This window comes from Macrosteles quadrilineatus, unplaced genomic scaffold (assembly GCF_028750875.1).
Source record: "Macrosteles quadrilineatus isolate MER2022 unplaced genomic scaffold, UCM_ALF_1.0 Scaffold_9__3_contigs__length_116548681, whole genome shotgun sequence".
NCBI classification, from domain to species: Eukaryota; Metazoa; Arthropoda; class Insecta; order Hemiptera; family Cicadellidae; genus Macrosteles; species Macrosteles quadrilineatus.
The window spans coordinates 46,506,870-46,521,961 of record NW_026542602.1 but is presented as its reverse complement, the minus strand read 5'-3'; the positions used below and the strand labels follow the sequence as shown (position 1 = coordinate 46,521,961).

At 34.4% G+C, this 15,092-nt stretch overlaps 1 protein-coding gene across 1 annotated transcript; it reads left to right on the top strand.

The window, feature by feature from the left end:
- The first annotated feature begins 11,064 nt into the window (after nucleotides 1–11,064).
- LOC129003407 (uncharacterized) lies at nucleotides 11,065–14,277 on the top strand. Its single transcript, XM_054431699.1, has one exon. It carries the CDS (start codon nucleotides 11,065–11,067, stop codon nucleotides 14,275–14,277), a length of 3,213 nt encoding a protein of 1,070 aa, XP_054287674.1.
- The last annotated feature ends 815 nt before the right edge of the window (nucleotides 14,278–15,092 follow it).

The window sequence follows — 15,092 nt, the reverse complement described above, 5'->3', positions numbered from 1 at the left end:
TGTCTCAACTTATACACATAGTGGACTTATATACATATGGTGGAGTGGTAATTTATATTTCTAATCATTTAACTTTTAAGAAAATTGTGAACGCTTTCAGTCACGTGAAGTTGAATGAATTAAACTGACATTAGTTTTTACCATAAATGATAAACCTTTTGAAATTGACTTAATAGCTTTGTATAGAAACTATAAATATGATTTTTATTTTATTCCGCAATGATTTGCAACGTATTTTGAGTAATTGTAAAAACACAGCTATTATGTTAGGAGATATAAATTTATGCATTTTAGAACAAAATAACGTGTAACTGATTATTTAAGTATAATGAACTCATTTGGTTTTGAGTCGTTTATAAATGAGCCAACTTGGGGGAGAGAAAATTGGGTAAAGTGTTTAGACCATGTATTCATCAGAAGTAAGACTAATTTAATTTTTCATAGTAATTTAGAAAACTATGACTTTACTGATCATGCTGGAGCTAATGTAAATTGCGTAACAAGTTGTGATAGTGCTTTGAAAGAGGAGTTTGTCAAGGCTGTAGATCATTCAATTTTAAAAAGAAGGTTGGCTGAAGTGAGCTGGATGCCAGTGTTTGATTGTGAGGATGTTGATAAATCTCCAACAGTTTTTTACGATATTTATAATAAATGTATTGAGCAATCAAGTTTTTTAAGGCCTATTAACAGTAAAAATAGGCATCGAACTCCATGGATATCGGACACACTAATTAAAAAGATAAATGAAAAAAACAGACTTCACTCTCGATTGAAAAAGCACTATGACATACATTTGTTTAATAGATATAAAGAACTCTCTAGAGAATGTTCTAATTTGAAAAGACGGGAAAAAATTAATTATTACTCATCTAAAATTGAAGCAGTAAAGGGTGACTCAAAGTCTTATTGGAATATATGCAAATCGATTATGAGAAAGTAAAAAAATGAACTAACATCGATTAATATAGATGATAAAATTGTACAGGTTGAGGGTAAAGAAAAAATTGTTGCTGACTCATTTAATAACTATTTTACTGGTATGCCGGATAAGCTGATTAGAGAATTGTATGGGCCGGGATTCCCCGCCATGCCGGATATCGGTCTAGCGTGCAGCTCAAGGTTACGTTTATCTGAAATTACTGAGGTAGAATTAGAAAGTTTAATCTTAAGCAAACCAAATAAACAGTCTGTTGGCTTTGATGGTATTTCCATAAATACTATAAAAGAAAATGTTAAGATTTTTGTCCCAATATTACGTCACATTTTTAATTTATCTATAAAGCTGGGTTACTTTCCTTCTAGTCTAAAAACAGCACTCATTGTTCCAGTATATAAGGCAGCTGATCCATTGCAAATTAATAATTACCGACCTATTTCACTTTTAAATACCTTTGCTAAGCTGTCAGAAACTTGTGTGAAAAGCCAATTAGTTAAATATTTTTCAGATAACAATTTATTTTCAAATAATCAATTTGGGTTCATGAAAGGTAAAAATACTGACCTAGCAGTTGAAATACATATAAGCGAGATAGTTAATCATGTTGATGAGCGTAAACCAACAATAGGAGTTTATCTTGACTTTACTAAGGCATTTGACTTAGTTAATCAAGACATATTATTACATAAACTAAAGTTATATGGAATTCAGGGCAATAGTTTTAAGTGGTTTGAGACTTTTTTTAATGAAAGAAAACAGATGGTTAAAATAAAAAACGTTTACTCAGATGTATGTTCTCAAAGGCTTGGCGTCCCTCAAGGGGGAGTGCTTGGCACAATTTTATTCACAATTTATATTAATGACATGTTATCAATGGATTTAAAATCGAAGATATATGCTTTTGCTGATGATACATCTTTAGTATGCAGTGCTAACAATTATGATTTACTGAGGATGAAAGTTAATAATGACTAGTGTACCTGTTGCTCGAATTCGAGCAATTGCGAAGCATTACAGGCGACTCAAAGATTATGGAAATACTCACGATCTACACAACAGTTAGATATAATCAAAATCTTTTGTAAATATCTTATCTTTTTTCAAAAAGTTGATCTTGTTTTTTTAGTGTTTAAGTGTAAAATAAAACATTATTTCTATTTCTTTTACTTGGCTGTGTTCTATGACTTTTTCTATGTTTCCATTGTTTGCAAATCGGTTATTTAAATGATTGCTCAAGAAATGTAGCCACAGTGTTAATTCAGTTTTATTTTTAGCCTATATCAAATTGTCCAAGATTTCTCGCTCTTTTCCATTGTAATAATTACCCCAACCCAAGTTTCGTCTACAGATGCAATATGCCAAAGAATATCACCTACGTACAATCTCCAAGAAGTGGTAAAAAAGGCAGAAACCAACCCATACAATAGATATAAGTTAACTCCATAAGAAATCATTTTTAAAGTTACTGTGATATCAGGATTTTCCACTGATTTGGTAATAGAGAACATTATATTGCAAAACATGAAACGATGCAGAAGAAAATCAATTTTAAAATCAGAAAAATCCATTGCAAATACTGTACTTTATTTTGACAAATTCCATAAAATCTGAATTTAAATATTAACAGCTGTTGCATTAAAAAGTAGTGTAAAATTATGCATATGGTCGTAATGTAAACAAATCTGAAGAGGCAACTTTAAAGGCTTCTGGGGCAGAGCCCCAAGGGAATTTACCCCTTTCCTTTTTTGATGGCTCATCTACAGACCAAGACCTTTCTTTAGAGACCAAAGTTACCAAGTTTCTACGCCCAGCCGTTCTCTCAAATTAGCTTTGACAAAAACCCCGTTTTCCTCCATAAGAATAACATGGGATGGGAATTTAAAGGCCATGGGGGCAGAGCCCCAAGGGAATTCACCATGTTTCTCTTTTGATGGCTCATCTACACAGACCAAGACCTTTCTTTAGACACCTCTACCGAGTTTCTATGCCCAGCCGTTCTCTCAAAATAGCTGTCACAAAGAAAAACAGTTTCAAATTAATATATAGATTAGTAGGATGAAATAAATCAACTATAAGAAAGATAAAGTAAATATATAAAAATAGGGCAGAAGAAGTAGAGTTACTTTAAAATTCATATAAACATCAACCCTCAATTAAACTAAAAGGGGTCAACCTAAACAAGAGCAATTTTGAAGTTTGAATAAAACAGGATTCAAAACGAATCCAAATAAATAAACCTGTTAGTTAGACTATTAATATAGACGTGTATATAATAATAGAGACAATTTCAAATATGAGTAAATAATTGAAAATTAGGGTGTTAACCACGTAAGCACGTATTTTAAATGTATGTTTAGTTAATATATATTATCAGAGGGATGAACTAACTTGTATGTAAATATTGGGTTTAATTTAGCTTAGAATGTTTTAAGTGTTTACGATTCATATAACTAATAACATTTAAGTGTCAAGGGAAATATGTTATTTCTTATCATTTGTATAAAGAAATTTTAAATACAATTTCAGTGTTAAGGGAAATTTTCTTTAAATATCCTTATATAAGAAACAGAGTATAAAAACAAAATAGGGTGTAAATAGTAATCTATAATATTAAAACGAAACAGTGTTTTTTTTATTTCACGATTCTGAATCAACCACTCGACGGATTTTCATGATTTTTGTGTTGAAAGTAAGATAATTTTGAGAACTAGGGAATGTCGAAGCTATAATTTTAGTTTAGGGCCCCAGATTTTTAGAAATTAAGTTTTAATTTTTTTAAAGTCTAGCAGCCGACGCTAAGATTCTAAACTAGCTTTTGGCATAAAATAATTTGCTTAACATAACAGCTGTAAACATTCAGCTTTTGTGTCACAAATTCAGCATTTGGATAAAAATGTAAAGACATACTTAGGGTTGACTTATTTATACTATGTGTAATGCTAATCATTGATACGTTCAATTCTTCTGTAAGAGGATGACAGATTAATTAAATATACATAGTAAGATACTAGGATGTTCAAAATATATTTAAAAGCAATCTTTGTAATCTTCGATTTGTTTAAGAGCAATATAATTTGTTTTCACTAACAGCTGGTTAAATATCAACTATGGAATTATGAGGTTATTTTATTTACTCTTATTTTGTCATTGATTATAGTAAATAAGTAAGATTAGTAGAGATAATTAGACCACAGTTTAAAAAAAAAATTAATTAAACCACCGTACAAATCGAGGCTCTGTACACGAGTCTTAATAAAAAAGGATAAATGCAAATTATTTTACTGCTACACTTTTCAAGCACTTTTGCTACGCTTTTTGTTTACAATTAATGTTTGTCTGGTTTAACTTTGTTTGGATTAGGCGCGGAAATATTGATGTCATAAAAAGAAGATCAAGAATAATCAGGAATCACGATTTTAAATTACCACCACAACCTCAGCCGGGTTTTATACAAAGATAAATAGATGGATGACATAGATTGAACACAACGTCAACATTGACCTAGGATACTGCAATTAGACAAACCATCCTTTTATGAAATCGTGTTCAGTTGTGGTTACGTTTGGGGCGCCTATATCAGCGCCCCCAAACGTGAAAATATCACTTTTATTTCAACGATGAATATATTGTAGTTTAAATTAATTAATTACGATGTACATTTATTCAATGAGGGTGGGTAACTATCAAGGATAGAACTGATAACGGTATGGATAGTAATCATTGACAATTTCGTCATTAGCTTTACTAGCGTGTTTACTTTTTATATTCCTGCTACATGTGACCAGTTCTTTTTTCAATTGATGTTATTTGAACCAAACAGCTGTTTCAAAACAAACTGTTATTGTTTTTACTTTTCTTTGTTTACGCTTATTTATTTAGCAATTAATGCAGTGATAGGTGTGACGATTAGTTTTGATGTTAGGACACCAAAGTTAAATTATGTGTACTGTGAATTTTATTGGATATTATCGTTTTATTTTAGGTAGTTTCTATTCAGACGTACTGGAAATTGTGTATAGTAGTTGTATTGTGGTGATAATAATTACGGAAGAGGCAGGTATGCTATGGAAGGTGGTATCGTTGACTAGGTCTATACACTTCTCATTTGACTATTACTCTCTCTACTGTAGGCTACTTATAATCAGTGTGCGTCTGTGCGAAACGGCTGCAAATCTCACTTCAACGGTTTTAACATCGTAAAAATTGCAGAATTGCTGTTTTATTGTAAAATTATCCGATTTAAATAGGCCTATGATGGAATAAACACATATTTGGTCACACAACATTTTGTTTACAAGATGATTTTTCTCATTAAAACTGCAAGAAACTTTGTCTTTGTGTAAACTAGCTGATCTGAATTGTACACGGTTTTACTTAACTGACTACTGAATTCCCGTACGTAGGACGGGCTAACACCTCGTTTATATTATTTCAATTTTATTTATAATTTTTCTATTCTGAATTATTATAATATCACTGTATAACAATTATCTTCATTTTATGTACTTATTTTATGTGTGCACATTTAGTTATTTTTATTAAATCATAATTATTATACTGGAACTGGTGTTCACTTATTCTATGATCCTAGAGGTCCTCCACCTAGTGAGTACTCTACCCTAGTTACATTCCCCCCCTTTGAAGTAAATTTTGTTTGGTCAAGGTTTTCGTAAGTTTCTTTTACCTCTACAGAGGAGTAGAGGCTAGAGAGTTTTACACCCTCAAGAACTAACTGTGTAAATTTCTTTAGTGTGTTACGTTATATGAAAGATCCATGGTTTAAAAAGATCAAAATCACTCATAGAGAGGCTTACTGATGTGATGAGGTGAGGGAATTTACTTAGCTAAATATATAGTAATCCTGGTAATTATATCTCAGTACAATTATATCTATTGTACCAACACGTACAATAGATATAAGATAATTCGATAAGAAATCATTTTAAGAGTTATTGTAGTATTCAGATTTTCCAAAGATTTCGTAATTGATCGTTATATTGCAAAACATCAGATGATGCAGAACAAAACATCATCATCATCATCTATATATATAATACGCTAAGCCGATTTTTGTAAACAGAACTCCTCCCTCATTTTTGGACCGATTTTGATGATTAAAGTGTTAAAAAAATTTCCCTGATCTATTGTTTTGCAAAGTGTCTTCAGGTTTTTGATATCTTTATTAGTTTGGGCAGGATCTTCCATCAAAGTTGGGTTTTCTCCCATAAGATTAACATGGGGGAATCTTAATATTTAATTGGAAACTTTGTCTCCACTAATTTGAGAGAAAGGCTGAGCATAGAAACTTGGTAGAGGTGTCCAAAGAAAGGTCTTGGTCTGTAGATGAGTTATCAAAAGAAAAACTAAGCAAAATCCCTTAGGGCTCTGCCCCAGAAGCCTTTAAAGATCCCTCCACAGATTTGTTTACATTTTGGTCATGTGGATAGTATTTTTTAATAAAACAGCTGTTTATTTTAAAATTGTATTTTAAACAACACACACTTATTGTGAGTTATTGAATTGTCCAAAAGAAGTATTTGCAATGATATTTTCTGATTTTAAAATTTATTGATTTTCTTCTGTATCATGTCATGTGTTGCAATATGAAGTTCCATTATGAATCAGTGGAAAACCCTTTTATCACAATAACTTTTATAATTATTTTTTATTGAAATATCTTATATCTATTTTACGGGTCGGTGTCTGCTTTTTTCACACCTATTCCCTATATTTTATCATATTATTCTAGACAGGTCATCATAGGTTCATGAGATTATTTTCATGCTTTTAATTATTGGAAAAATCTTCGATTGTGTAAAACAATACAAAATAATACAAGTGCAGAAGGGTGCGGTGCCCTTTTGAGCCGTGTCCATATTTTGTTAAATTAATAGTGGTTTACAGCAACTGGATAAAACATTTTACAATATTTGTTTAGAAATATGTGCATGATTTAGAAAGTCATTTAAGCTGGAAAACTGCAATATACTGCAGACTTTCAGAGGGGTTACTTCGATGTAAGTAGGTCTAATTGCCCGGTACCATATAGGGCGGAGTGGGACCGGAGGTAATTAGTAATTACAATGAGTAATTACAATTAGTTTTTTTTTTTGTGTAATGAGTTTTTTTTTGTGTGTAATGAGTTTTTTTTGTGTAATGAGTTTTTTTTTTGTGTAATGAGTTTTTTTCCGTTTTTTTTAATGAGTATTTACAATTAGTTTTTTTTTAATGAGTATTTACAATTAGTTTTTTTTTTAAGTATTTACAATTAGTTTTTTCTTTCTTTTTTTTTTTGTAATGAGTAATTTCATTTAGTTTTTTTTTTTGTAATGAGTTATTACAATTTTTTATAAATAATTGCAATTAGTTTTTTTTTTTATTCGACAATGTGTAATTACCAATTAATACACATGTTGTAGGTGGCAGAGGGTACTCCTCCCCTTCCTTAATTTTTTAAGTGTAATTATTCTTTACATCTTGAGAAATCATCGTGATGTTGCTTCCCACACACTAATCCCAGGCGGGGGATACTCCTCCCCTCCAGCGTTGTGATCTTCTCACAAAGATTGAAAGGGAACCTCCACAAGCTCTCCCTTCGTCACCCTCACCACATGTTTCAACATAATTTATGACGTCTAGACACGCGGGTGCGTTGGACTCAACAGAGAGGGTTCATCGCAGACACTATTACATCACTGTCTTAGCTAAGCTGAGACAGTATGGAATAGTTCTAATTATTAGTTTGTTTGTTTGTTTTTTTTTTTTTGTTTTTTTTTCTTTTTTTTTTATTAATTTACATTATTGAGGAACCAGGAAGTCAAGCATTTAATATATTATATTTAACTTAATTCTACTAATACTAAATCTATTGGAGTCCTCGGCTTCTTATTTCTGCGTCCAGGTTTACATATCGCTGCAACGCCATCCGTACTGTGTCCTGTGTGTGAGTGTCGCAATATGTCCGTAATTCCCATTCAAAGGCCACATCAGTCATTGCAGACATCAACTGCGACATACTCATTGTCTTCATTAGCGACTGTTCCCATCGTACTTCAATCTCGATGCAGGCTTCGATTAGAGTCATCTCACCAATATCTTTGATGACATTGTCTTCAGCCTCCGCCGAGATAGAAGCCTCGATTAACTGCTCGTCATTAATATCACTTCCAAAGGACATCGTGATGTTTGCTGGAGTGTAGGACGAGAAATGACGCCAAGATGAGAGATCTCCGCTCTCATCCCCTCCCCCTCATCCCCATCATCCCCCTCTCATCCCCTTCCTTCCAAATAACAAATCCCAGCCCTACATTAAAACATCATTCTGCTTCCATTAGTCGTGTAGTGCGGACGGACTAATCACCAACCCACTTCTACAGTCGATAGGTGCATAGCAGTATCGAGATTTTGGTTTAAACTCTCAATCATAAAATGTAAGTACATATCATTATGTATACTATATCTATATTTATTGTTATGTATTTCATATTTAAACAAATGTAAAAAAGAAGTGACTAGAATTACTCCAGGTAATTAAATTTACTAGGAAGAAGAAGAGATAAATATATAACTTAATATCGCACTTGGATTAAAAAGTTTAGATTTTATTAATTTTAATAGTTGTACATAATACAACAAATATTTTATAGTTTACGAAACTTATTTTTATCTTTCAATATATTTATCCTTTAGTATGATAGCAATAGAGTATTGAATTATCTTTGAACTCTATTGTTAAAATACTAGTAGTAATTACATACTTTATTCATTAATTTTATTTCAATACCAACTATTTCACAGTAAAAATATGAAATATATATTTATCTTTTTGTCACTTTCCTTGTACTATAACAAAACAATATATCATATTTCATTTTATTTCAAAACCAATAAATTAACAATATTACAAAAAGAAATTGACTAAACAGAAGTGCTCTGATCGTAGTGAATTGATATGAATTGATTGACATAAAAAAAAAACTAATTAGATTCATTACCTCAAGTGTATGATATTAAAAATATTTCTCTCGCTTGAAAAAAAAAAAAACATTAAAATATTGCATCAAAGGTTTTTAGTATGTAGTTTAAAATTATTTGTTTTGGGTTTCAGATGATGATGAATATTAACACCGTGCGTCGTAGTCTCACTTGTGCACTCTGCGACAAGGTATTTACGCGGAAGGACAATTTGATGCGTCATACTAGAGTCGTACATCACGGCACAACTGTAGCCTGTTCTGTCTGCGGGTCATCGTTTGGACGAAGTGACGATTTGAAACGTCATATGCTGAGCGTACATCGCCAACAACCACCACAACCGGAGAATCCTGCGTTTAGACAGAACATGGTTACTACTACTACCGTCACAACTAATCAGCTTGTACCATCCAGCGCCCCCGACTTCAATCCAAGACCAGGACCATCGACTGCCCCCGACTACATTCCAAGACCAGGACCATCGACTGCCCCCGACTACATTCCAAGACCAGGACCATCGACTGCCCCCGACTACATTCCAAGACCAGGACCATCGACTGCCCCCGACTACATTCCAAGACCAGGACCATCGACTGCCCCAGACTGTCCGATGATAACCCAACCCACTGTACCACACCTTATAGGTACGTTTTAAATAATAAAATCACCAATAAACTGTACAATCGTTTTAATTCAATATAATTCGATACATAACCTTTAGTATGATAGCAATAGAGTATTGAATTATCTTTGAACTCTATTGTTAAAATACTAGTAGTAATTACATACTTTATTCATTAATTTTATTTCAATACCAACTATTTCACAGTAAAAATATGAAATATATATTTATCTTTTTGTCACTTTCCTTGTACTATAACAAAACAATATATCATATTTCATTTTATTTCAAAACCAATACGTTTTACTATTTCACAGTCAAAATATGAAAAATATATTTATCTTTTGTCACTTTCCTTGTACAATAACAAAACAATATAGTATATAGTATATTCCTTATTATTACACTCTTTTGTTTAAAGTAAAAATATTTTTTTCATTAAGTGTTAGTATACTATTATTTTCTGTTTACTAGAAAGTACAGTGGGGTTGGTTATACCCCTGGCTATGCTCGGTTGTTGTTAATTAGGTTTAAACGTAAAAACAATATCAAAACAAATATTTTATAGTTTACGAAACTTATTTTATAGTTTACGAATCTTATTTTTATTAAAAACAATAAAAATTCAATCGCTGAAATAACAACAACTCTGTAATTTAATAAATTGAGATAAACTTTAAGGATCTTGCTTAAGTTTAAGTACTACTCACACCGAATTTTTAGGATTAATATATATATATTTTCTTTTTATACAGACTACACATGTGACGGTTGCGGGAGAACATTCTCCAGGAAGGATAAATTACGGAGACACACTCGCTTCAGCTGCAGGGGTAACGGATTTGAGATACTAATCAATCAGCCAGAGCCCAGCAACATCGTAGAGCCCTCACCCGCCCCACCATCCATCAGTCTGTCATCACCTCAGTCGACTAGTGACGAGGATGATGTTAATGACCAGAACGAAATTCCTGACAATTTGGCTCCACAAGGGTTCGAGGAGATTGAGACGGCGTTCAAAGGTCGACTTAAAACCTATTGTTTATCCGAGCCTGCCGAAAACACCGTCTCACTGCTGGAGTTCCTCAATGACATTCGAGATAAGGTAATCACACTCATGCGGACTATTTTAAATCACACTCATGCTATTAAGTGTAATATATTTGTAGAATGTGAATTTGTAAATGTTCATGGTGATACATGCAGGCGATCTTTCAAAACTAAAAATGTGCCTTTTTTTCAATCGTCTCACATTGACGAATTAGTGCAAGAGTTTATTCAAAATGTATTATTAGAAAAGGAAACATGTGAAATGAAAGGATCTGGCTGGAGCTTTATAAGGGTTTTGGACATGCAAATCCGTGTAAATGTCTATAGCCCGCTCAAAGGCAGTTCTTTCATTCAACTGCCGCATGATATCGCCATTAAAAAAGCAACGGTTAATGTGCTAAACGATGCGGATGAACGTTGTTTTGAATATTCAATACTTTCCAAATATTTTGATAATCGTCAATGTCAACTAACACCTAACATGTTCACAGCAGAAATTAGAGAAAGGGCAAATTTAAACTTTAATGACTTAATATTCCCTGTAAGTCTTAACCAAATCCGCACGTTTGAGCGCAATAATCCAGGTGTTAGTGTTAATGTGTATGGTCTGGATAAGAAGAAAAAGAATCATTTCATGGACCCGGACAAACACATTGTCTACCCTCTTCGTGTCGCAGATCGTGAGTTGGCCAATCACTTTGACCTACTCCTTATAACAAACGACGTCACTACCCACTACGTTTGGATCAAGAGCTTTACGAGATTGGTTTCATCCCAGCTGACTCTAGGAGAACATCGCCTTTACATATGTAAGCGCTGTTTTGCACACTTCGATAATCGGCCAACGAAGTTAGGTCTTAGAGGAGAGGAACGTCTTTTGGAGCATCAGCGATATTGTTTTAACAATGCTCCGTTAAGAACTGATCTTGCGGAAGACAAAACAATACATTTTAAAAATTTCGAACGCACTCAACGAAGTCGATTCACCATATACGCTGACTTTGAATGCGCACTCGTACCTCTTGAGCCTGAACAAACAATCGATCCTCCGCCAACTGTTCCACCGCCAGTATGGGATCCCGCATTAGCAAGAGGAGCACGTCGAGACCGACCTGGTGAAATGCACAATGCCAGAAATGTCCATGTACCATATGCATACGCCTATTACATTCGAGATGATAATAGAAATGTAAGTGATGGTGATACTGATGACAATGATCACACAGCTTTGACGTTCTCCAAATTGCGTTTGTACAGAGGTGAAGATGCCGCCCAACACTTTATCAAATCGATACGGGATGACGTACAGAAGATTGGTGATATAGTGTATGGGCAACGTCTGCCGAATGACCCTCCACGGTTAACACAGGTGGAAGAGGATTCTTTCCGCGAGCAAACAGTATGCTACATATGCAAGCGAGAATTCACAATACTCGACCCACGTGTTAGAGATCACGAACACTCTCCTCCCTATACTTACAGAGGAGCATCACACCGTTCCTGTAATATCCGCCACAAGGAACAGGACACTATCAACATTTATCTCCACAATTTATCCAATTACGATGCTCACTTTATCATCAGAGAGCTATCCGTTGATAAAGGAAATATAAATGTACTCGCAAATACGGAGGAAAAGTATATCACATTCTCCAAACGATTTAAATATCCGGGAGCAGGTCGGCAAGGTGGTCTCAAACTACAATTTGTTGATTCCTATAGGTTAATGTCAAAAGCATTAGGGACATTAGCATCAATCCTGCCGGCCGATAAATTAAAAATTACAAAGTCACGCTACCCCAATCAAGAACAGTTTGATCTGCTTAGGAGGAAAGGGGTATTTCCGTATGAGTACATTTCATCGATGGAGGTGCTCGAAGAAGATGTCCTTCCACCAAAGTGTGTATTTGGAGAAGGAGTGAGTGATGCGGATTACGAGCATGCGCAGCGAGTATGGGAGAAATTTGACTGTACGACCCTCGGACAGTATGCTGATATCTATTTGGCGACTGACGTATTGCTATTAGCAGATGTGTTCGAGGGATTCCGAGAGATGTGTCTAACACATTACGGATTGGACCCAGCGCGTTATTTGACACTACCATCATATGCTTGGGACGTAATGATGTTCAAGACAGATGTTATCCTTGATACCCTACAAGATATTGATATGTATCTGTTTTTTGAGAAGGGTATTCGAGGTGGACTGACCCAATGCGTTACTAGACACGTTGTTGCCAACAATAAGTTTACCAGAATGGAAACAATTGGCAATGACCGAGACGGTCAGAACGCAGCAGCATCAAGTGAATATTGCGATGAAAGAGATGACGATACATTTATAATGTATTATGACGCAAACAACCTTTATGGGTGGGCAATGTCGGAACTGCTCCCTCATTCCGAGTTTGAGTGGTTATCACGTCAGGAATGTGACGACTTGGACATTGGAAGAATTCCAACAGATGGTGAATATGGATATGTGCTGGAAGTAGATCTAGAATACCCCAGAGATCCAGCACTGCACGATCGACACAGGGATTTACCATTCTGTCCCGAGATATGCAAAGCGCCGATTAACCAACTCCCATACTCGTTGGAGGAAATTATCAATAGTGGAGCAGGAAAATCGAAGAAACTAATGGCCACACTGATGGATAAGAGGGAATATGTAATTCACTATCGCTACCTACAACAAGCTATAGAGAATGGATTACGTGTAACTCGAATCCACAGAGTGATTCGTTTTAAACAGTCGGCATGGTTGAAACCGTACGTGACTATGAATACCGAACTTAGACAGCGTGCTGTAAATAAATTTGAGGTAGAAATGTTTAAACTTATGGTAAACGCTGTCTACGGTATGAGTCTTCAGAATGTGCGCAAACATCAAGATTTAAAGATTGCATCATCCCGCAAAACATATACAAAGTATGTAGCAAAAGCTAATTTCAATGATCGTATTTGGTTAAATGAGAATCTTGCCATACTGAATATGTCAAAAGTGCGGGTAGTACTGAGCAAACCCGTCTACGCAGGGATGTGCATTCTGGACCACAGTAAGAGGTGGATGTATGGTTTCCATTATGACATGGTAGATAGGTATGGAATCGATAGAATATCGATGATTTACATGGACACCGATGGCTGCCATTATTCAATACGTACTAAGAACGTATACCGCGACATGTTAGAACATTTGGACGACTTTGACACCAGTAACTATCCCCGGAACCACATTTGTTACGACGGAGGAAACGCTAGAGTTCTGGGGAAGTTTAAGGACGAAGCTGCCGGTGTGGCCATTAAAATGTTCATTGGTCTGATGTCGAAGCTGTATTGTTTCACGTATAGCATCTTAACGTGTGCGCCTGAAGGAGACAACGGAGATGGTGCCAACTGTATACCGCCGCCTGTGAAGAGAGCAAAAGGGGTAAATAGAGCAGTAGTGAAGCGTGATCTCACCATAGAAGATTATTTGAATTGTCTGTACAATAAAACTACTAAAAGTACAGACAATCAACGTTTTCAAAGCCGTCACCACATTTTATACACTGTTGTGGTGAAGAAGCGCTCACTGGCACCGTTTGACGACAAACGATACGTAATGCCAGAAGATGGTATCAACACGCTACCTTGGGGACACTATGCAATACCACCATTAAGGGTACCACAGATACTTGAGGGACCTTAACTACTGCCACTGACCCTTTAGTGGATACGATACTCTCCAATTGCGCCACAACCTCTGTCCCCATCATAACTGATATATTATTATTGATTAGTAGACCAAGGTCCGCATGAGTGTGATATTAGGTAGAGTTATTTATTGAACAGTCTTCATTAGTATTAGATTTTGAATACAATTCAAAGATGTTTTGATAAATAAATTCTTTAATTTTTTCCACTTCAAAGTCACGTGTAAATATTTCTAGTCACTGACTCCTCAAAAGTATGCATATATTTGTAAATAGTATTTTAGTTAATAAACAGATATATTTATTTCACAAATTCTGATTGTAATTATTTTCCTATCATTCATAGTATAATATTAGACTTTGAACAGCATTCATAGACTCTGAACAGAAATATTTTAATAATAAAGGGGAAAAAATCATTTTGTTTTCACATTTAAATAATCAGAGTCTATGCGCTTTAAACTAAAAATATGATAATAATGATGATGAACACAGGTAATAAAGTATAACAACTGAAAATATTGTTTGACAAAAGGAAAAAGTTTATTGGTAATAAAAAATATATATATTTAAAAATATATATAATTTACAACAGTACAGTGATTAGTTTGTCTTGTGATGCATTTGAGTAAAGAGTCTTTTGACGATTCTATCATTACGATCAGTAGTGTGTTCATCAAAGAGTTGAACAAAATCCATCATCTTCATACTGAAGTGTGTGCTGCAATACAGGAAAACCAAACAGTAGTGGGCGCAGACTGAAGACGTATCACCTTGAAGTCGGTATGGATTGTACAGGTAATGATGAGCG

Bases quoted from the DNA above. Each gene is read 5' to 3' on its own strand.
- LOC129003407 (XM_054431699.1), top strand. From the start codon at position 11,065: ATGTTCACAGCAGAAATTAGAGAAAGGGCAAATTTAAACTTTAATGAC.